At 60.4% G+C, this 22,175-nt stretch overlaps 1 protein-coding gene across 1 annotated transcript in view; it reads left to right on the top strand.

Annotated features, from left to right (window-relative positions):
- LOC144948658 (E3 ubiquitin-protein ligase HACE1-like) overlaps window positions 1-22,175 on the top strand; it is a 63,655-nt gene that overhangs the window by 18,721 nt on the left and 22,759 nt on the right. Inside the window, exons 8-9 of the mRNA XM_078878296.1 lie at window positions 3,021-3,217; window positions 21,626-21,757. Coding sequence (XP_078734422.1) covers window positions 3,021-3,217; window positions 21,626-21,757 — 329 coding nt within the window. The remainder of the gene's footprint in view (window positions 1-3,020; window positions 3,218-21,625; window positions 21,758-22,175) is intronic.

Here is a 22,175-nt window from a genome sequence, read left to right as displayed (position 1 = left end):
TGTGTGTGCGTGCGTGCGTCTCGCCCCGTGACCTCGGCTGGATAATTCAATGAGACGCTAATGACAGGGATGATGTCCGCGCCGCAACGCTCGCGATTCCATCCCCACTCGGCAACGCAGTGCAGAGGCCTCCTCCAGCGCCCGTCACTCTCACTCACTCACACACTCACTCACTCACACACTCACTCACACACTCACTCGCTCACTCGCTCACTCACTCACTCACACACTCACTCACTCACTCACACACTCACACACTCACTCGCTCACTCGCTCACTCACTCACACACTCACTCACTCACACACTCACTCACATACTCACTCACATACTCACTCACACACTCACTCACACACTCACTCACTCACACACACACTCACTCACTCACTCGCTCACTCACTCGCTCACTCACTCACACACCACTCACTCACTCACACACTCACTCGCTCACACACTCACTCACACACTCACTCGCTCACTCGCTCACTCACTCACACACTCACTCACTCACTCACACACTCACACACTCACTCACTCACATACTCACTCACACACTCACTCACACACTCACTCACTCACACACACACTCACTCACTCACTCGCTCACTCACTCGCTCACTCACTCACACACCACTCACTCACTCACTCACACACTCACTCGCTCACTCGCTCACACACCACTCACACACTCACTCACACACTCACTCACTCACACACTCACTCACATACTCACTCACATACTCACTCACACACTCACTCACACACTCACTCACTCACACACACACTCACTCACTCACTCGCTCACTCACTCGCTCACTCACTCACACACCACTCACTCACTCACTCACCACTCACTCACTCACTCACACACTCACTCACACACTCACTCACTCACTCACACACTCACTCACTCACACACTCACTCACTCACACACTCACTCACTCACACACACACTCACTCACTCACTCGCTCACTCACTCGCTCACTCACTCACACACCACTCACTCACTCACACACTCACTCGCTCACACACTCACTCACACACTCACTCGCTCACTCGCTCACTCACTCACACACTCACTCACTCACTCACACACTCACACACTCACTCACTCACATACTCACTCACACACTCACTCACACACTCACTCACTCACACACACACTCACTCACTCACTCGCTCACTCACTCGCTCACTCACTCACACACCACTCACTCACTCACTCACACACTCACTCGCTCACTCGCTCACACACCACTCACACACTCACTCACACACTCACTCACTCACACACTCACTCACATACTCACTCACATACTCACTCACACACTCACTCACACACTCACTCACTCACACACACACTCACTCACTCACTCGCTCACTCACTCGCTCACTCACTCACACACCACTCACTCACTCACTCACCACTCACTCACTCACTCACACACTCACTCACACACTCACTCACTCACTCACACACTCACTCACTCACACACTCACTCACTCACTCACACACTCACTCACACACTCACTCACACACTCACTCGCTCACTCGCTCACACACCACTCACTCACTCACACACTCACTCACTCACTCACACACTCACTCACACACTCACTCACTCACACACTCACTCACTCACTCACACACTCACTCACTCACTCACTCGCTCACTCGCTCGCTCGCTCACTCACTCACTCACACACTCACTCACTCACACACTCGCTCACACACTCACTCACTCACACACTCACACACTCACTCACACACTCACACACTCACACACTCACTCACTCACACACTCACACACTCACTCACTCGCTCACTCGCTCACACACCACTCACACACTCACTCACACACTCACTCGCTCACTCGCTCACACACCACTCACACACTCACTCACACACTCACCACTCACTCACTCACTCACTCACACACTCACTCACACACACACTCACACACTCACTCACACACTCACTCACTCACTCGCTCGCTCACTCACTCACTCACTCACTCACTCACTCGCTCGCTCGCTCACTCACTCACACACTCACTCACACACTCGCTCACACACTCACTCACTCACACACTCACACACTCACTCACACACTCACACACTCACACACTCACACACTCACTCACACACTCACACACTCACTCACTCGCTCACTCGCTCACACACCACTCACACACTCACTCACACACTCACTCGCTCACTCACTCACTCACTCACACACTCCCTCACACACTCACTCACTCACACACACACTCACACACTCACTCACACACTCACTCACACACTCACTCACTCACACACACACTCACACACTCACTCACACACTCACACACTCACTCACACACTCACTCACTCACTCGCTCACACACCACTCACACACTCACTCACTCGCTCGTGTGGGGGCAAGGGGGGATGGAGGGGGGTGTCTTGGACGTGGTGAGCGTATCGGACGTGGTGAGCGCACGTGGCGAGCGCGGGTGGCGAGCGAGCGTGGCGTGCGCGCGTGCTGTGTGTGCGTGCTGTGCGCGCGTGCTGTGTGTGCATGCTGTGTGTGCGTGCGTGGCGAGCATGCGTGCTGTGCACGTGTGGTGAGCATGCGGTGCGTGGTGAGCGTCCGTGGTGAGCGTGCATGGTGAGCGTACGTGCGGTGTGTGCGTCCGTGGTGAGTGTGCGTGGCGAGCGTGCGTGGTGAGCGTGCGGTGCGTGTGTGCGTGCGTGGTGAGCGTGCATGGTGAGCGTGCGGTGCGTGTGTGCGTGCGTGGTGAGTGTGCGTGGCGAGCGTGCGTGGTGAGCGTGCGGTGCGTGTGTGCGTGCGTGGTGAGCGTGCATGGTGAGCGTACGTGCGGTGTGTGCGTCCGTGGTGAGTGTGCGTGGCGAGCGTGCGTGGTGAGCGTGCGTGGTGAGCGTGCGTGGTGAGCGTGCGTGGTGAGCGTGCGTGGTGAGCGTGCGTGGTGAGCGTGCGTGGTGAGCGTGCGGTGCGTGTGTGCGTGCGTGGCGAGCAGGCATCCCCGTGAGCTACCGGGACGTGGCCTCCATCGACCCCGAGTACGCCAAGAACCTGCAGTGGATCCTGGACAACGACATCTCGGGGCTGGGCCTGGAGCTCACCTTCCTGGTGGAGACCGACGTCTTCGGCTCCATGGCCGAGGTGGAGCTCAAGCCCGGGGGCTCCGGCGTGGCGGTGACCCAGGAGAATAAGGTGGGTGACACACGAGGTGACACACGAGGTGACACACGAGGTGACACACACGAGGTGACACACACGAGGTGACACACGAGGTGACACACACGAGGTGACACACGAGGTGACACACGAGGTGACACACAAGGTGACACACGAGGTGACACACGAGGTGACACACACGAGGTGACACACACGAGGTGACACACACGAGGTGACACACGAGGTGACACACGAGGTGACACACGAGGTGACACACACGAGGTGACACACGAGGTGACACACGAGGTGACACACACGAGGTGACGCACACGAGGTGACGCACACGAGGTGACACACGAGGTGACACACGAGGTGACACACGAGGTGACACACACGAGGTGACACACGAGGTGACGCACACGAGGTGACACACGAGGTGACACACGAGGTGACACACACAAGGTGACACACCAGGTGACACACGAGGTGACACACACGAGGTGACACACGAGGTGACGCACACGAGGTGACACACGAGGTGACACACGAGGTGACGCACACGAGGTGACACACGAGGTGACACACACGAGGTGACACACGAGGTGACGCACACGAGGTGACACACGAGGTGACACACGAGATGACACACGAGGTGACACACACGAGGTGACACACGAAGTGACACACGAGTTGACACACACAAGGTGACACACGAGGTGACACACGAGTTGACACACACAAGGTGACACACGAGGTGACGCACACGAGGTGACACACGAGGTGACACACGAGGTGACACACGAGGTGACACACACGAGGTGACACACGAGGTGACGCACACGAGGTGACACACGAGGTGACGCACACGAGGTGACACACGAGGTGACACACGAGATGACACACGAGGTGACGCGCACGAGGTGACACACACGAGGTGACACACATGAGGTGACACACGAGGTGACACGCACGAGGTGACACACGAGGTGACACACGAGGTGACACACGAGGTGACACACACGAGTTGACACACACAAGGTGACACACGAGGTGACACACACGAGGTGACACACGAGGTGACACACACGAGGTGACACACGAAGTGACACACGAGTTGACACACACAAGGTGACACACGAGGTGACACACACGAGTTGACACACGAGGTGACACACACGAGGTGACACACACAAGGTGACACACGAGGTGACACACACGAGGTGACACACGAGGTGACACACGAGGTGACACACACGAGGTGACGCACACGAGTTGACACACACAAGGTGACACACGAGGTGACACACGAGGTGACACACACGAGGTGACGCACACGAGTTGACACACACAAGGTGACACACGAAGTGACACACGAGGTGACACATACGAGGTGACACACACGAGGTGACACACACGAGGTGACACACGAGGTGACACACGAGGTGACACACACGAGGTGACGCACACGAGTTGACACACGAGGTGACGCACACGAGTTGACACACGAGGTGACACACACGAGGTGACACACACAAGGTGACACACACGAGGTGACACACGAGGTGACACACACGAGGTGACACACACGAGGTGACACACACGAGGTGATGCACACGAGGTGACACGCACGAGGTGACACACACAAGGTGACACACACGAGGTGACACACGAGGTGACACACGAGGTGACACACGAGGTGACACACACAAGGTGACACACGAGGTGACACACACGAGGTGACACACGAGGTGACACACGAGGTGACACACACAAGGTGACACACGAGGTGACACACACGAGGTGACACACGAGGTGACACACGAGGTGACACACAAGGTGACACACGAGGTGACACACACGAGGTGACACACACGAGGTGACACACACGAGGTGACACACGAGGTGACGCACACGAGGTGACACACACGAGGTGATACACGAGGTGACACACACGAGGTGACACACGAGGTGACACACGAGGTGACACACGAGGTGACACACACAAGGTGACACACGAGGTGACACACACGAGGTGACACACACGAGGTGACACACGAGGTGACACGCACGAGGTGACACACGAGGTGACACACGAGGTGACACACGAAGTGACACACGAGGTGACACACGAGGTGACACACACGAGGTGACACACGAGGTGACACACACGAGGTGACACACACGAGGTGACACACGAGGTGACACGCACGAGGTGACACACGAGGTGACACACGAGGTGACACACACGAGGTGACACACACGAGGTGACACACGAGGTGACACGCACGAGGTGACACACGAGGTGACACACGAGGTGACACACGAGGTGACACACACAAGGTGACACACGAGGTGACACACACGAGGTGACACACACGAGGTGACACACGAGGTGACACGCACGAGGTGACACACGAGGTGACACACACGAGGTGACACACGAGGTGACACACACGAGGTGACACACACGAGGTGACACACGAGGTGACACGCACGAGGTGACACACGAGGTGACACACGAGGTGACACACGAAGTGACACACGAGGTGACACACGAGGTGACACACACGAGGTGACACACACGAGGTGACACACGAGGTGACGCTTTCGCCTGTGGGTAGCCGGGGGAATGTGAGGGTGGCGGCGGTGGCGATGAAACACGCTTGCCGAGAACCGGGCCCGATGGCCCAAGACGCTTGGCATTTTCGGCGTTTTGAATTGAGCAAGGTTGTTGTTGTGAGAGCTTGGGGGTAGAGAGACGTTGACAATGATGATGGGGGGAGGGGGGGGAGGAGGGAATTCCAGAGTGGAGCGGTGTGCGCGAAGCAGCAGAAAGTGAAGTGAGGTGACGTGCAGTGTGCAGGGGGAGTACGTGAGGTGTGGCGGTGTGTGTGTGTGGGGGGAGTACGTGGGAGTAGTGGCGGTTTGTGTGTGTGGGGGGAGTACGTGAGGTGTGGTGGTGTTTGTGTGTGTGTGGGGGGGGGGAGGATGTGAGGTGTGGTGGTGTTTGTGTGTGGGGGGGGAGTACGTGAGGTGTGGTGGTGTTTGTGTGTGTGTGGGGGGGGGGAGGATGTGAGGTGTGGTGGTGTTTGTGTGTGGGGGGGGAGTACGTGAGGTGTGGTGGTGTGTGTGTGTGCGGGGGAGTACGTGAGGTGTGGTGGTGTGTGTGTGTGGGGGGGAGTACGTGAGGTGTGGTGGTGTGTGGGGGGGGAGTACGTGAGGTGTGGTGGTGTGTGTGTGTGGGGGGGGAGTACGTGAGGTGTGGTGGTGTTTGTGTGTGGGGGGGGAGTACGTGAGGTGTGGTGGTGTGTGTGTGTGGGGGGGAGTACGTGAGGTGTGGTGGTGTGTGGGGGGGGAGTACGTGAGGTGTGGTGGTGTGTGTGTGTGGGGGGGAGTACGTGAGGTGTGGTGGTGTGTGGGGGGGGAGTACGTGAGGTGTGGTGGTGTGTGTGTGTGGGGGGGGAGTACGTGAGGTGTGGTGGTGTGTGTGTGTGGGGGGGGAGTACGTGAGGTGTGGTGGTGTGTGGGGGGGGAGTACGTGAGGTGTGGTGGTGTGTGTGTGTGGGGGGGGAGTACGTGAGGTGTGGTGGTGTGTGTGTGTGGGGGGGGAGTACGTGAGGTGTGGTGGTGTGTGGGGGGGGGAGTACGTGAGGTGTGGTGGTGTGTGTGTGTGGGGGGGGAGTACGTGAGGTGTAACGGTGTTTGTGTGTGTGGGGGGGGGGGAGTACGTGAGGTGTGGTGGTGTGTGTGTGTGGGGGGGGCGTACGTGAGGTGTGGTGGTGTTTGTGTGTGTGGGGGGGGGAGTACGTGAGGTGTGGTGGTGTGTGTGTGTGGGGGGGGAGTACGTGAGGTGTGGTGGTGGTGTGTGTGTGTGTGGGGGGAGTACGTGAGGTGTGGCGGTGTGTGTGTGTGGGGGGGGGGAGTACGTGAGGTGTGGTGGTGTTTGTGTGTGTGTGGGGGGGGAGTACGTGAGGTGTGGCGGTGTTTGTGTGTGTGGGGGGGGAGTACGTGAGGTGTGGTGGTGTGTGTGTGTGTGTGGGGGGAGTACGTGAGGTGTGGCGGTGTGTGTGTGTGTGGGGGGAGTACGTGAGGTGTGACGGTGTGTGTGTGTGTGGGGGGAGTACGTGAGGTGTGACGGTGTGTGTGTGTGGGGGGGGAGTACGTGAGGTGTGGTGGTGTTTGTGTGTGTGTTGGGGGGGGGGGAGTACGTGAGGTGTGGCGGTGTGTGTGTGTGGGGGGGATTACGTGAGGTGTGGTGGTGTTTGTGTGTGTGTGGGGGGGGAGTACGTGAGGTGTGGTGGTGTGTGTGTGTGGGGGGGGAGTACGTGAGGTGTGGCGGTGTTTGTGTGGGGGGGGGGAGTACGTGAGGTGTGGTGGTGTGTGTGTGGGGGGGGGGAGTACGTGAGGTGTGGCGGTGTTTGTGTGTGTGTGTGGGGGGAGTACGTGAGGTGTGTTGGTGTGTGTGTGTGGGGGGAGTACGTGAGGTGTGGTGGTGTTTGTGTGTGTGTGTGGGGGGGAGTACGTGAGGTGTGGTGGTGTGTGTGTGTGGGGGGGGAGTACGTGAGGTGTGGTGGTGTGTGTGTGTGTGAGGGGGGAGTACGTGAGGTGTGGTGGTGTTTGTGTGTGTGTGGGGGGAGTACGTGAGGTGTGGTGGTGTGTGTGTGTGGGGGGAGTACGTGAGGTGTGGTGGTGTGTGTGTGTGTGTGGGGGGAGTACGTGAGGTGTGACGGTGTGTGTGTGTGGGGAGTACGTGAGGTGTGGTGGTGTGTGTGTGTGTGTGGGGGGGAGTACGTGAGGTGTGGCGGTGTGTGTGTGTGTGGGGGGAGTACGTGAGGTGTGGCGGTGTGTGTGTGTGTGGGGGGGGAGTACGTGAGGTGTGGTGGTGTGTGTGTGTGGGGGGAGTACGTGAGGTGTGGCGGTGTTTGTGTGTGTGTGGGGGGAGTACGTGAGGTGTGGTGGTGTGTTTGTGTGTGTGGGGGGAGTACGTGAGGTGTGGCGGTGTGTGTGTGTGTGGGGGGGGAGTACGTGAGGTGTGGTGGTGTGTGTGTGTGGGGGGAGTACGTGAGGTGTGGCGGTGTTTGTGTGTGTGTGGGGGGAGTACGTGAGGTGTGGCGGTGTGTGTGTGTGTGGGGGGAGTACGTGAGGTGTGGTGGTGTGTGTGTGTGTGTGGGGGGAGTACGTGAGGTGTGGTGGTGTGTGTGTGTGGGGGGAGTACGTGAGGTGTGGCGGTGTTTGTGTGTGTGTGGGGGGAGTACGTGAGGTGTGGTGGTGTGTTTGTGTGGGGGGGAGTACGTGAGGTGTGGTGGTGTGTGTGTGTGTGTGGGGGGAGTACGTGAGGTGTGACGGTGTGTGTGTGTGGGGAGTACGTGAGGTGTGGTGGTGTGTGTGTGTGTGGGGGGAGTACGTGAGGTGTGGTGGTGTGTGTGTGTGTGTGGGGGGGAGTACGTGAGGTGTGGTGGTGTGTGTGTGTGTGGGGGGAGTACGTGAGGTGTGGTGGTGTGTGTGTGTGTGGGGGGAGTACGTGAGGTGTGACGGTGTGTGTGTGTGGGGGGGGAGTACGTGAGGTGTGGTGGTGTTTGTGTGGGGGGGGGGAGTACGTGAGGTGTGACGGTGTGTGTGTGTGGGGGGGGGAGTACGTGAGGTGTGGTGGTGTGTGTGTGGGGGGGGGGAGTACGTGAGGTGTGGCGGTATTTGTGTGTGTGGGGGGGGAGTACGTGAGGTGTGGTGGTATTTGTGTGTGTGGGGGGGGAGTACGTGAGGTGTGGTGGTGTGTGTGTGGGGGGGGGGAGTACGTGAGGTGTGGCGGTATTTGTGTGTGTGGGGGGGGAGTACGTGAGGTGTGGTGGTATTTGTGTGTGTGTGGGGGGAGTACGTGAGGTGTGGTGGTGTGTGTGTGGGGGGGGGAGTACGTGAGGTGTGGTGGTGTGTGTGTGGGGGGGAGTACGTGAGGTGTGGCGGTATTTGTGTGTGTGTGGGGGGAGTACGTGAGGTGTGGTGGTGTGTGTGTGGGGGGGGGGAGTACGTGAGGTGTGGTGGTGTGTGTGTGTGTGGGGGGGGAGTACGTGAGGTGTGGTGGTATTTGTGTGTGTGGGGGGGGAGTACGTGAGGTGTGGCGGTGTGTGTGTGTGTGGGGGGGGGAGTACGTGAGGTGTGGTGGTATTTGTGTGTGTGGGGGGGGAGTACGTGAGGTGTGGCGGTATTTGTGTGTGTGTGGGGGGAGTACGTGAGGTGTGGTGGTGTGTGTGTGTGGGGGGGGGAGTACGTGAGGTGTGGTGGTGTGTGTGTGGGGGGGGGGGAGTACGTGAGTTGTGGTGGTGTTTGTGTGTGTGGGGGGGGAGTACGTGAGGTGTGGTGGTGTGTGTGTGTGTGTGGGGGGGAGTACGTGAGGTGTGGTGGTGTTTGTGTGTGTGTGGGGGAGTACGTGAGGTGTGGCGGTGTGTGTGTGTGTGTGGGGGGGAGTACGTGAGGTGTGACGGTGTGTGTGTGTGTGGGGGGGGGGGAGTACGTGAGGTGTGACGGTGTGTGTGTGTGTGGGGGGGGGGGAGTACGTGAGGTGTGGCGGTGTGTGTGTGGGGGGGGGGAGTTCGTGAGGTGTGGCGGTGTGTGTGTGTGTGGGGGGGGGGGAGTACGTGAGGTGTGGCGGTGTGTGTGTGGGGGGGGGGAGTACGTGAGGTGTGGCGGTGTGTGTGTGTGTGGGGGGGGGGGAGTACGTGAGGTGTGGTGGTGTGTGTGTGGGGGGGGGGGAGTACGTGAGGTGTGACGGTGTGTGTGTGGGGGGGGGGGAGTACGTGAGGTGTGACGGTGTGTGTGTGTGTGGGGGGGGGGGAGTACGTGAGGTGTGGCGGTGTGTGTGTGGGGGGGGGGAGTACGTGAGGTGTGGCGGTGTGTGTGTGGGGGGGGGGGAGTACGTGAGGTGTGACGGTGTGTGTGTGTGTGGGGGGGGGGGAGTACGTGAGGTGTGGCGGTGTGTGTGTGGGGGGGGTACGTGAGGTGTGACGGTGTGTGTGTGTGTGGGGGGGGGGGAGTACGTGAGGTGTGGCGGTGTTTGTGTGTGTGGGGGGGGGGGGGAGTACGTGAGGTGTGACGGTGTGTGTGTGGGGGGGGGAGTACGTGAGGTGTGGCGGTGTGTGTGTGTGTGGGGGGGGAGTACGTGAGGTGTGGTGGTGTTTGTGTGTGTGTGGGGGGGAGTACGTGAGGTGTGGTGGTGTGTGTGTGTGGGGGGGAGTACGTGAGGTGTGGTGGTGTGTGTGTGTGTGTGGGGGGAGTACGTGAGGTGTGGCGGTGTGTGTGTGTGTGGGGGGGGAGTACGTGAGGTGTGGCGGTGTTTGTGTGTGTGTGGGGGGAGTACGTGAGGTGTGGTGGTGTGTGTGTGTGTGTGGGGGGAGTACGTGAGGTGTGGTGGTGTGTGTGTGTGTGGGGGGAGTACGTGAGGTGTGGTGGTGTGTGTGTGTGTGTGGGGGGGAGTACGTGAGGTGTGACGGTGTGTGTGTGTGTGTGTGGGGGGAGTACGTGAGGTGTGGTGGTGTGTGTGTGTGTGTGGGGGGAGTACGTGAGGTGTGGTGGTGTGTGTGTGTGGGGGGGGGGGGGAGTACGTGAGGTGTGGTGGTGTTTGTGTGTGTGGGGGGAGTACGTGAGGTGTGACGGTGTGTGTGTGTGTGGGGGGGAGTACGTGAGGTGTGACGGTGTGTGTGTGTGGGGGGGGAGTACGTGAGGTGTGGTGGTGTTTGTGTGTGTGTTGGGGGGGGGGGAGTACGTGAGGTGTGGCGGTGTGTGTGTGTGTGGGGGGGAGTACGTGAGGTGTGGCGGTGTTTGTGTGTGTGTGTGGGGGGAGTACGTGAGGTGTGGTGTTGTGTGTGTGTGTGTGGGGGGAGTACGTGAGGTGTGGTGGTGTGTGTGTGTGTGTGGGGGGAGTACGTGAGGTGTGGTGGTGTTTGTGTGTGTGTGGGGGGAGTACGTGAGGTGTGGTGTGTGTGTGTGTGTGGGGGGGAGTACGTGAGGTGTGGCGGTGTTTGTGTGTGTGTGTGGGGGGAGTACGTGAGGTGTGGTGGTGTTTGTGTGTGTGTGTGGGGGGAGTACGTGAGGTGTGGTGGTGTTTGTGTGTGTGTGTGGGGGGGAGTACGTGAGGTGTGGTGGTGTGTGTGTGTGGGGGGGGGAGTACGTGAGGTGTGGCGGTGTTTGTGTGTGTGTGTGGCGGGAGTACGTGAGGTGTGGTGGTGTGTGTGTGTGGGGGGAGTACGTGAGGTGTGGCGGTGTTTGTGTGTGTGGGGGGGGAGTACGTGAGGTGTGGCGGTGTTTGTGTATGTGGGGGGGGAGTACATGAGGTGTGGCGGTGTTTGTGTGTGTGTGGGGGGAGTACGTGAGGTGTGGCGGTGTTTGTGTGTGTGGGGGGGGAGTACGTGAGGTGTGGCGGTGTTTGTGTGTGTGTGGGGGGGGGAGTACGTGAGGTGTGGCGGTGTGTGTGTGTGTGTGGGGGGAGTACGTGAGGTGTGGCGGTGTTTGTGTGTGTGTGGGGGGAGTACGTGAGGTGTGGCGGTGTTTGTGTGTGTGTGGGGGGGGGAGTACGTGAGGTGTGGCGGTGTTTGTGTGTGTGTGGGGGGGGGAGTACGTGAGGTGTGGCGGTGTGTGTGTGTGTGTGGGGGGAGTACGTGAGGTGTGGCGGTGTTTGTGTGTGTGGGGGGGGAGTACATGAGGTGTGGCGGTGTTTGTGTGTGTGTGGGGGGAGTACGTGAGGTGTGGTGGTGTGTGTGTGTGGGGGGAGTACGTGAGGTGTGGCGGTGTTTGTGTGTGTGGCGGGGGAGTACGTGAGGTGTGGCGGTGTTTGTGTGTGTGGGGGGTGAGTACGTGAGGTGTGGCGGTGTTTGTGTGTGGGGGGGAGTACATGAGGTGTGGCGGTGTTTGTGTGTGTGTTGGGGGAGTACGTGAGGTGTGGCGGTGTGTGTGTGTGTGGGGGGGGAGTACGTGAGGTGTGGCGGTGTTTGTGTGTGTGTGGGGGGAGTACGTGAGGTGTGGCGGTGTGTGTGTGTGTGGGGGGGGAGTACGTGAGGTGTGGCGGTGTGTGTGTGTGTGTGGGGGGAGTACGTGAGGTGTGGCGGTGTTTGTGTGTGGGGGGGAGTACATGAGGTGTGGCGGTGTTTGTGTGTGTGTGGGGGGAGTACGTGAGGTGTGGCGGTGTGTGTGTGTGGGGGGGGGGGGGAGTACGTGAGGTGTGGCGGTGTTTGTGTGTGTGTGGGGGGAGTACGTGAGGTGTGGCGGTGTGTGTGTGTGTGTGGGGGGGGAGTACGTGAGGTGTGGCGGTGTGTGTGTGTGTGGGGGGAGTACGTGAGGTGTGGCGGTGTTTGTGTGTGTGGGGTACGTGAGGTGTGGTGGTGTGTGTGTGTGTGGGGGGGAGTACGTGAGGTGTGGTGGTGTGTGTGTGTGTGGGGGGGAGTACGTGAGGTGTGGCGGTGTTTGTGTGTGTGGGGGGGGGGAGTACGTGAGGTGTGGCGGTGTTTGTGTGTGTGTGGGGGGAGTACGTGAGGTGTGGTGGTGTGTGTGTGTGTGTGGGGGGAGTACGTGAGGGTGGCGGTGTTTGTGTGTGTGGGGGGTGAGTACGTGAGGTGTGGCGGTGTGTGTGTGTGTGGGGGGGGAGTACGTGAGGTGTGGCGGTGTGTGTGTGTGTGGGGGGAGTACGTGAGGTGTGGCGGTGTGTGTGTGTGTGGGGGGGGAGTACTTGAGGTGTGGCGGTGTTTGTGTGTGTGTGGGGGGAGTACGTGAGGTGTGGCGGTGTGTGTGTATGGGGGGGGGGGAGTACGTGAGGTGTGGTGGTGTTTGTGTGTGTGTGTGTGTGGGGGGAGTACGTGAGGTGTGGTGGTGTTTGTGTGTGTGTGGGGGGGGGGGGAGTACGTGAGGTGTGGCGGTGTTTGTGTGTGTGGGGGGGGGGAGTACGTGAGGTGTGGTGGTGTGTGTGTGTGTGTGGGGGGAGTACGTCAGGTGTGGTGGTGTTTGTGTGTGTGGGGGGGAGTACGTGAGGTGTGGCGGTGTTTGTGTGTGTGTGTGGGGGGAGTACGTGAGGTGTGGCGGTGTTTGTGTGTGTGTGTGGGGGGAGTACGTGAGGTGTGGCGGTGTTTGTGTGTGTGTGGGGGAGTACGTGAGGTGTGGCGGTGTTTGTGTGTGTGTGTGGGGGGAGTACGTGAGGTGTGGCGGTGTTTGTGTGTGTGTGGGGGAGTACGTGAGGTGTGGCGGTGTGTGTGTGTGTGGGGGGGGAGTACGTGAGGTGTGGCGGTGTTTGTGTGTGTGGGGGGGGGGAGTACGTGAGGTGTGGCGGTGTTTGTGTGTGTGTGTGTGGGGGAGTACGTGAGGTGTGGCGGTGTTTGTGTGTGTGTGTGGGGGGAGTACGTGAGGTGTGGCGGTGTTTGTGTGTGTGTGTGGGGGGAGTACGTGAGGTGTGGCGGTGTTTGTGTGTGTGTGGGGGAGTACGTGAGGTGTGGCGGTGTTTGTGTGTGTGTGTGGGGGGGAGTACGTGAGGTGTGGCGGTGTTTGTGTGTGTGTGGGGGAGTACGTGAGGTGTGGCGGTGTGTGTGTGTGTGGGGGGGGAGTACGTGAGGTGTGGCGGTGTTTGTGTGTGTGGGGGGGGGGAGTACGTGAGGTGTGGCGGTGTTTGTGTGTGTGTGTGTGGGGGAGTACGTGAGGTGTGGCGGTGTTTGTGTGTGTGGGGGGGGGGAGTACGTGAGGTGTGGTGGTGTGTGTGTGTGTGGGGGAGTACGTGAGGTGTGGCGGTGTTTGTGTGTGTGTGGGGGAGTACGTGAGGTGTGGCGGTGTTTGTGTGTGTGTGGGGGAGTACGTGAGGTGTGGTGGTGTTTGTGTGTGTGTGGGGGAGTACGTGAGGTGTGGCGGTGTTTGTGTGTGTGTGGGGGGAGTACGTGAGGTGTGGCGGTGTTTGTGTGTGTGTGGGGGAGTACGTGAGGTGTGGTGGTGTTTGTGTGTGTGTGTGGGGAGTACGTGAGGTGTGGTGGTGTTTGTGTGTGTGTGTGGGGAGTACGTGAGGTGTGGTGGTGTTTGTGTGTGTGTGTGGGGAGTACGTGAGGTGTGGTGGTGTTTGTGTGTGTGGGGGGGGAGTACATGAGGTGTGGCGGTGTTTGTGTGTGTGTGGGGGGAGTACGTGAGGTGTGGTGGTGTTTGTGTGTGTGTGTGGGGAGTACGTGAGGTGTGGCGGTGTTTGTGTGTGTGTGGGGGAGTACGTGAGGTGTGGTGGTGTTTGTGTGTGTGGGGGGGAGTACGTGAGGTGTGGCGGTGTTTGTGTGTGTGGGGGGGGAGTACATGAGGTGTGGCGGTGTTTGTGTGTGTGTGGGGGGAGTACGTGAGGTGTGGTGGTGTTTGTGTGTGTGGGGGGGGAGTACATGAGGTGTGGCGGTGTTTGTGTGTGTGTGGGGGGAGTACGTGAGGTGTGGCGGTGTTTGTGTGTGTGGGGGGGGAGTACATGAGGTGTGGCGGTGTTTGTGTGTGTGTGGGGGGAGTACGTGAGGTGTGGCGGTGTTTGTGTGTGTGGCGGGGGAGTACGTGAGGTGTGGCGGTGTTTGTGTGTGTGGGGGGTGAGTACGTGAGGTGTGGCGGTGTTTGTGTGTGGGGGGGGAGTACATGAGGTGTGGCGGTGTTTGTGTGTGTGTGGGGGGAGTACGTGAGGTGTGGCGGTGTGTGTGTGTGTGGGGGGGGAGTACGTGAGGTGTGGCGGTGTTTGTGTGTGTGTGGGGGGAGTACGTGAGGTGTGGCGGTGTGTGTGTGTGTGGGGGGGGAGTACGTGAGGTGTGGCGGTGTGTGTGTGTGTGTGGGGGGAGTACGTGAGGTGTGGCGGTGTTTGTGTGTGGGGGGGAGTACATGAGGTGTGGCGGTGTTTGTGTGTGTGTGGGGGGAGTACGTGAGGTGTGGCGGTGTGTGTGTGTGGGGGGGGGGGGGAGTACGTGAGGTGTGGCGGTGTTTGTGTGTGTGTGGGGGGAGTACGTGAGGTGTGGCGGTGTGTGTGTGTGTGGGGGGGGAGTACGTGAGGTGTGGTGGTGTGTGTGTGTGTGGGGGGGAGTACGTGAGGTGTGGCGGTGTTTGTGTGTGTGGGGGAGTACGTGAGGTGTGGTGGTGTGTGTGTGTGTGGGGGGGAGTACGTGAGGTGTGGTGGTGTGTGTGTGTGTGGGGGGGAGTACGTGAGGTGTGGCGGTGTTTGTGTGTGTGGGGGGGGGGAGTACGTGAGGTGTGGCGGTGTTTGTGTGTGTGTGGGGGGAGTACGTGAGGTGTGGTGGTGTGTGTGTGTGTGTGGGGGGAGTACGTGAGGTGTGGCGGTGTTTGTGTGTGTGGGGGGTGAGTACGTGAGGTGTGGCGGTGTGTGTGTGTGTGGGGGGGGGAGTACGTGAGGTGTGGCGGTGTGTGTGTGTGTGTGGGGGGAGTACGTGAGGTGTGGCGGTGTGTGTGTGTGTGGGGGGGGAGTACTTGAGGTGTGGCGGTGTTTGTGTGTGTGTGGGGGGAGTACGTGAGGTGTGGCGGTGTGTGTGTATGGGGGGGGGGGGAGTACGTGAGGTGTGGTGGTGTTTGTGTGTGTGTGTGTGTGGGGGGAGTACGTGAGGTGTGGTGGTGTTTGTGTGTGTGTGGGGGGGGAGTACGTGAGGTGTGGCGGTGTTTGTGTGTGTGGGGGGGGGGAGTACGTGAGGTGTGGTGGTGTGTGTGTGTGTGTGGGGGGAGTACGTCAGGTGTGGTGGTGTTTGTGTGTGTGGGGGGGAGTACGTGAGGTGTGGCGGTGTTTGTGTGTGTGTGTGGGGGGAGTACGTGAGGTGTGGCGGTGTTTGTGTGTGTGTGTGGGGGGAGTACGTGAGGTGTGGCGGTGTTTGTGTGTGTGTGGGGGAGTACGTGAGGTGTGGCGGTGTGTTGTGTGTGTGGGGGGGGAGTACGTGAGGTGTGGCGGTGTTTGTGTGTGTGGGGGGAGTACGTGAGGTGTGGTGGTGTGTGTGTGTGTGTGGGGGGGAGTACGTGAGGTGTGGCGGTGTTTGTGTGTGTGTGGGGGAGTACGTGAGGTGTGGTGGTGTGTGTGTGTGGGGGGGGAGTACGTGAGGTGTGGTGGTGTTTGTGTGTGGGGGGGGAGTACGTGAGGTGTGGTGGTGTGTGTGTGTGTGGGGGGGGAGTACGTGAGGTGTGGTGGTGTGTGGGGGGGAGTACGTGAGGTGTGGTGGTGTGTGTGTGTGGGGGGGAGTACGTGAGGTGTAACGGTGTTTGTGTGTGTGGGGGGGGGGAGTACGTGAGGTGTGGTGGTGTGTGTGTGTGGGGGGGGAGTACGTGAGGTGTGGTGGTGTGTGTGTGTGTGTGGGGGGGAGTACGTGAGGTGGTGGTGTGTGTGTGTGTGTGGGGGGGGAGTACGTGAGGTGTGGTGGTGTTTGTGTGTGTGGGGGGGGGAGTACGTGAGGTGTGATGGTGTTTGTATGTGGGGGGGGAGTACGTGAGGTGTGGTGGTGTGTGTATGTGGGGGGAGTACGTGAGGTGTGGTGGTGTGTGTGTGTGTGGGGGGGGAGTACGTGAGGTGTGGCGGTGTGTGTGTGTGTGGGGGGAAAGTACGTGAGGTGTGGTGGTGTGTGTATGTGGGGGGGAGTACGTGAGGTGTGGTGGTGTGTGTGTGTGTGGGGGGGAGTACGTGAGGTGTGGCGGTGTTTGTGTGTGTGTGGGGGGGGGAGTACGTGAGGTGTGGTGGTGTTTGTGTGTGTGTGGGGGGGGAGTACGTGAGGTGTGGTGGTGTGTGTGTGTGTGGGGGGAGTACGTGAGGTGTGGCGGTGTTTGTGTGTGTGGGGGGGGAGTACGTGAGGTGTGGTGGTGTGTGTGTGTGTGTGGGGGGAGTACGTGAGGTGTGGCGGTGTGTGTGTGTGTGGGGGGGAGTACGTGAGGTGTGGCGGTGTTTGTGTGTGTGTGGGGGGAGTACGTGAGGTGTGACGGTGTGTGTGTGTGTGGGGGGAGTACGTGAGGTGTGACGGTGTGTGGGGGGGGGGGGAGTACGTGAGGTGTGGTGGTGTTTGTGTGTGTGTTGGGGGGGGGGAGTACGTGAGGTGTGGCGGTGTGTGTGTGTGTGGGGGGGATTACGTGAGGTGTGGCGGTGTTGTGTGTGTGTGTGGGGGGAGTACGTGAGGTGTGGTGGTGTGTGTGTGTGGGGGGAGTACGTGAGGTGTGGCGGTGTTTGTGTGTGTGTGAGGGGGGAGTACGTGAGGTGTGGTGGTGTTTGTGTGTGTGTGGGGGGAGTACGTGAGGTGTGGTGGTGTGTGTGTGGGGGGGGAGTACGTGAGGTGTGGCGGTGTTTGTGTGTGTGTGGGGGAGTACGTGAGGTGTGGCGGTGTGTGTGTGTGTGGGGGGGGAGTACGTGAGGTGTGACGGTGTGTGTGTGTGGGGGGGGAGTACGTGAGGTGTGGTGGTGTTTGTGTGTGTGTGGGGGGGAGTACGTGAGGTGTGGTGGTGTGTGTGTGTGTGGGGGGGAGTACGTGAGGTGTGGTGGTGTGTGTGTGTGTGGGGGGGGAGTACGTGAGGTGTGGCGGTGTGTGTGTGTGTGGGGGGAGTACGTGAGGTGTGGTGGTGTTGTGTGTGTGTGTGGGGGGAGTACGTGAGGAGTGGCGGTGTGTGTGTGTGTGGGGGGGGAGTACGTGAGGTGTGGTGGTGTGTGTGTGTGTGGGGGGGGAGTACGTGAGGTGTGGCGGTGTGTGTGTGTGTGTGGGGGAGTACGTGAGGTGTGGTGGTGTGTGTGTGTGGGGGGGAGTACGTGAGGTGTGGCGGTGTTTGTGTGTGTGTGGGGGGAGTACGTGAGGTGTGGTGGTGTGTGTGTGTGTGTGTGGGGGGAGTACGTGAGGTGTGGTGGTGTGTGTGTGTGTGGGGGGAGTACGTGAGGTGTGGTGGTGTGTGTGTGTGTGTGGGGGGGGAGTACGTGAGGTGTGGTGGTGTGTGTGTGTGTGGGGGGGGGGAGTACGTGAGGTGTGGTGGTGTGTGTGTGGGGGGGGGGAGTACGTGAGGTGTGACGGTTTGTGTGTGTGTGGGGGGGGAGTACGTGAGGTGTGACGGTGTGTGTGTGTGGGGGGGGAGTACGTGAGGTGTGGTGGTGTTTGTGTGTGTGTGGGGGGGAGTACGTGAGGTGTGGTGGTGTGTGTGTGTGGGGGGGGAGTACGTGAGGTGTGGTGGTGTGTGTGTGCGTGGGGGGGGGAGTACGTGAGGTGTGGCGGTGTGTGTGTGTGTGGGGGGAGTACGTGAGGTGTGGTGGTGTTTGTGTGTGTGTGGGGGGGGGAGTACGTGAGGTGTGGCGGTGTGTGTGTGTGTGGGGGGAGTACGTGAGGTGTGGTGGTGTGTGTGTGTGTGTGGGGGGAGTACGTGAGGTGTGGTGGTGTGTGTGTGTGGGGGGAGTACGTGAGGTGTGGCGGTGTTTGTGTGTGTGTGGGGGGAGTACGTGAGGTGTGGTGGTGTGTGTGTGTGGGGGGGGAGTACGTGAGGTGTGGTGGTGTGTGTGTGTGTGGGGGGAGTACGTGAGGTGTGGTGGTGTGTGTGTGTGTGTGGGGGGGAGTACGTGAGGTGTGGTGGTGTGTGTGTGTGTGTGGGGGGGAGTACGTGAGGTGTGGTGGTGTGTGTGTGTGGGGGGGGAGTACGTGAGGTGTGGTGGTGTTTATGTGTGGGGGGGGGAGTACGTGAGGTGTGGCGGTGTGTGTGTGGGGGGGGGAGTACGTGAGGTGTGACGGTGTGTGTGTGTGGGGGGGGAGTACGTGAGGTGTGACGGTGTGTGTGTGTGGGAGGGGAGTACGTGAGGTGTGACGGTGTGTGTGTGTGGGGGGGGAGTACGTGAGGTGTGGTGGTGTTTGTGTGTGTGTGGGGGGGGAGTACGTGAGGTGTGGTGGTGTGTGTGTGTGGGGGGGAGTACGTGAGGTGTGGTGGTGTGTGTGTGTGTGTGGGGGAGTACGTGAGGTGTGGCGGTGTGTGTGTGTGTGGGGGGGGAGTACGTGAGGTGTGGCGGTGTTGTGTGTGTGTGGGGGGGAGTACGTGAGGTGTGGCGGTGTGTGTGTGTGTGGGGGGGGGAGTACGTGAGGTGTGACGGTGTGTGTGTGTGTGGGGGGGGAGTACGTGAGGTGTGGTGGTGTTTGTGTGTGTGTTGGGGGGGGGGGGGGAGTACGTGAGGTGTGGCGGTGTGTGTGTGTGTGTGGGGGGAGTACGTGAGGTGTGGCGGTGTGTGTGTGTGTGTGGGGGGGAGTACGTGAGGTGTGGCGGTGTTTGTGTGTGTGTGGGGGGAGTACGTGAGGTGTGGCGGTGTGTGTGTGTGGGGGGGGGGGGGAGTACGTGAGGTGTGGCGGTGTTTGTGTGTGTGTGGGGGGAGTACGTGAGGTGTGGCGGTGTGTGTGTGTGTGGGGGGGGGGGAGTACGTGAGGTGTGGCGGTGTGTGTGTGTGTGGGGGGGGAGTACGTGAGGTGTGGCGGTGTGTGTGTGTGTGGGGGGGGGGGAGTACGTGAGGTGTGGCGGTGTGTGTGTGTGTGGGGGGGGGGGAGTACGTGAGGTGTGGCGGTGTGTGTGTGTGTGTGGGGGGAGTACGTGAGGTGTGGTGGTGTGTGTGTGTGTGGGGGGGAGTACGTGAGGTGTGGTGGTGTTTGTGTGTGTGGGGGGGGAGTACGTGAGGTGTGGTGGTGTGTGTGTGTGTGGGGGGAGTACGTGAGGTGTGGCGGGTGTTTGTGTGTGTGGGGGGGGAGTACGTGAGGTGTGGCGGTGTGTTGTTTGTGTGGGGGGGGAGTACGTGAGGTGTGGCGGTATTTGTGTGTGTGTGTGGGGGGGAGTACGTGAGGTGTGGTGGTGTGTGTGTGTGGGGGGGGAGTACGTGAGGTGTGGTGGTGTGTGTGTGTGGGGGGAGTACGTGAGGTGTGGTGGTGTTTGTGTGTGGGGGGAGTACGTGAGGTGTGGTGGTGTGTGTGTGTGGGGGGAGTACGTGAGGTGTGGTGTGTGTGTGTGTGGGGGGGAGTACGTGAGGTGTGGTGTGTGTGTGTGGGGGGGAGTACGTGAGGTGTGGTGGTGTGTGTGTGTGGGGGGGGAGTACGTGAGGTGTGGTGGTGTGTGTGTGTGGGGGGGGAGTACGTGAGGTGTGGTGGTGTGTGTGTGTGGGGGGGGGAGTACGTGAGGTGTGGTGGTGTGTGTGTGTGTGTGGGGGGGGGAGTACGTGAGGTGTGGTGGTGTGGGTGTGTGTGGGGGGGGGAGTACGTGAGGTGTGGTGTGTGTGTGTGGGGGAGTACGTGAGGTGTGGTGGTGTGTGTGTGTGGGGGGGGAGTACGTGAGGTGTGGTGGTGTGTGTGTGTGTGGGGGGAGTACGTGAGGTGTGGTGGTGTGTGTGTGTGGGGGGGAGTACGTGAGGTGTGGTGGTGTGTGTGTGGGGGGGAGTACGTGAGGTGTGGCGGTGTGTGTGTGTGGGGGGGGAGTACGTGAGGTGTGGTGGTGTTTGTGTGTGTGTGGGGGGGGGGGGGAGTACGTGAGGTGTGGCGTGTTGTGTGTGTGTGGGGGGAGTACGTGAGGTGTGGTGGTGTGTGTGTGTGTGGGGGGAGTACGTGAGGTGTGGTGGTGTGTGTGTGTGGGGGGGAGTACGTGAGGTGTGGTGGTGTGTGTGTGTGGGGGGGGGAGTACGTGAGGTGTGGTGGTGTGTGTGTGTGTGGGGGGAGTACGTGAGGTGTGGTGGTGTGTGTGTGTGGGGGGGAGTACGTGAGGTGTGGCGGTGTTTGTGTGTGTGTGGGGGGGGGGGGGGAGTACGTGAGGTGTGGCGGTGTGTGTGTGTGGGGGGGGGGAGTACGTGAGGTGTGGTGGTGTGTGGTGTGTGTGTGTGTGGGGGGGAGTACGGTGAGGTGTGGTGGTGTGTGTGTGTGGGGGGGGAGTACGTGAGGTGTGGTGGTGTGTGTGTGTGGGGGGGGGGGGAGTACGTGAGGTGTGGTGGTGTGTGTGTGTGGGGGGGGGGGGAGTACGTGAGGTGTGGTGGTGTGTGTGTGTGGGGGGGGGGAGTACGTGAGGTGTGGTGGTGTGTGTGTGTGTGGGGGGGGGAGTACGTGAGGTGTGGGGTGTGTGTGTGTGGGGGGGAGTACGTGAGGTGTGGTGGTTGTGTGTGTGTGGGGGGGAGTACGTGAGGTGTGGTGGTGTGTGTGTGTGTGGGGGGGGAGTACGTGAGGTGTGGCGGTGTTTGTGTGTGGGGGGAGTACGTGAGGTGTGGTGGTGTGTGTGGGGGGGGAGTACGTGAGGTGTGGTGGTGTGTGTGTGTGGGGGGGGGGAGTACGTGAGGTGTGGTGGTGTGTGTGTGTGTGTGTGGGGGGAGTACGTGAGGTGTGGTGGTGTGTGTGTGTGGGGGGGGAGTACGTGAGGTGTGGCGGTGTTTGTGTGTGTGGGGGGAGTACGTGAGGTGTGGTGGTGTGTGTGTGTGTGTGGGGGAGTACGTGAGGTGTAACGGTGTTGCGTGTGCAGGGGGAGTACGTGCAGCTGGTGACGGAGTTGAGGATGACGCGCGCCATCATCCCGCAGATCAACGCCTTCCTCGCCGGGTTCCACCGCTTCATCCCCCCTGCCCTCGTGCAGTTGTTTGACGAATACGAGCTGGTACGCACGCACGCACGTGTACACACGCATCGCACGTGTACACACGCACACGCACGCACGTGTACACACGCACACTCACGCACGCACGTGTACACACGCACACTCACTCACGCACGTGTACACACGCACGCACACACGTGTACACACGCACACTCACGCACCACACGTGTACACACGCACGCACACTCACGCACGCACGTGTACACACGCACACTCACTCACGCACGCACGTGTACACACGCACACTCACGCACACTCACTCACGCACGTGTACACACGCACACTCAGGCACGCACGTGTACACACGCACGCCCACGCACGCACCCACATGTACACACGCACGCACACTCACGCACGCATGTGTACACACGCACGACGAATACGAGCTGGTACGCATGCTCGTGTACACACGCGCAAT

This window comes from Lampetra fluviatilis, chromosome 50 (assembly GCF_964198595.1).
Source record: "Lampetra fluviatilis chromosome 50, kcLamFluv1.1, whole genome shotgun sequence".
Taxonomy (NCBI): domain Eukaryota; kingdom Metazoa; phylum Chordata; class Hyperoartia; order Petromyzontiformes; family Petromyzontidae; genus Lampetra; species Lampetra fluviatilis.
The sequence above is the reverse complement of the archived record's forward strand: the minus strand, read 5'-3'. Positions and strand labels throughout refer to the sequence as shown.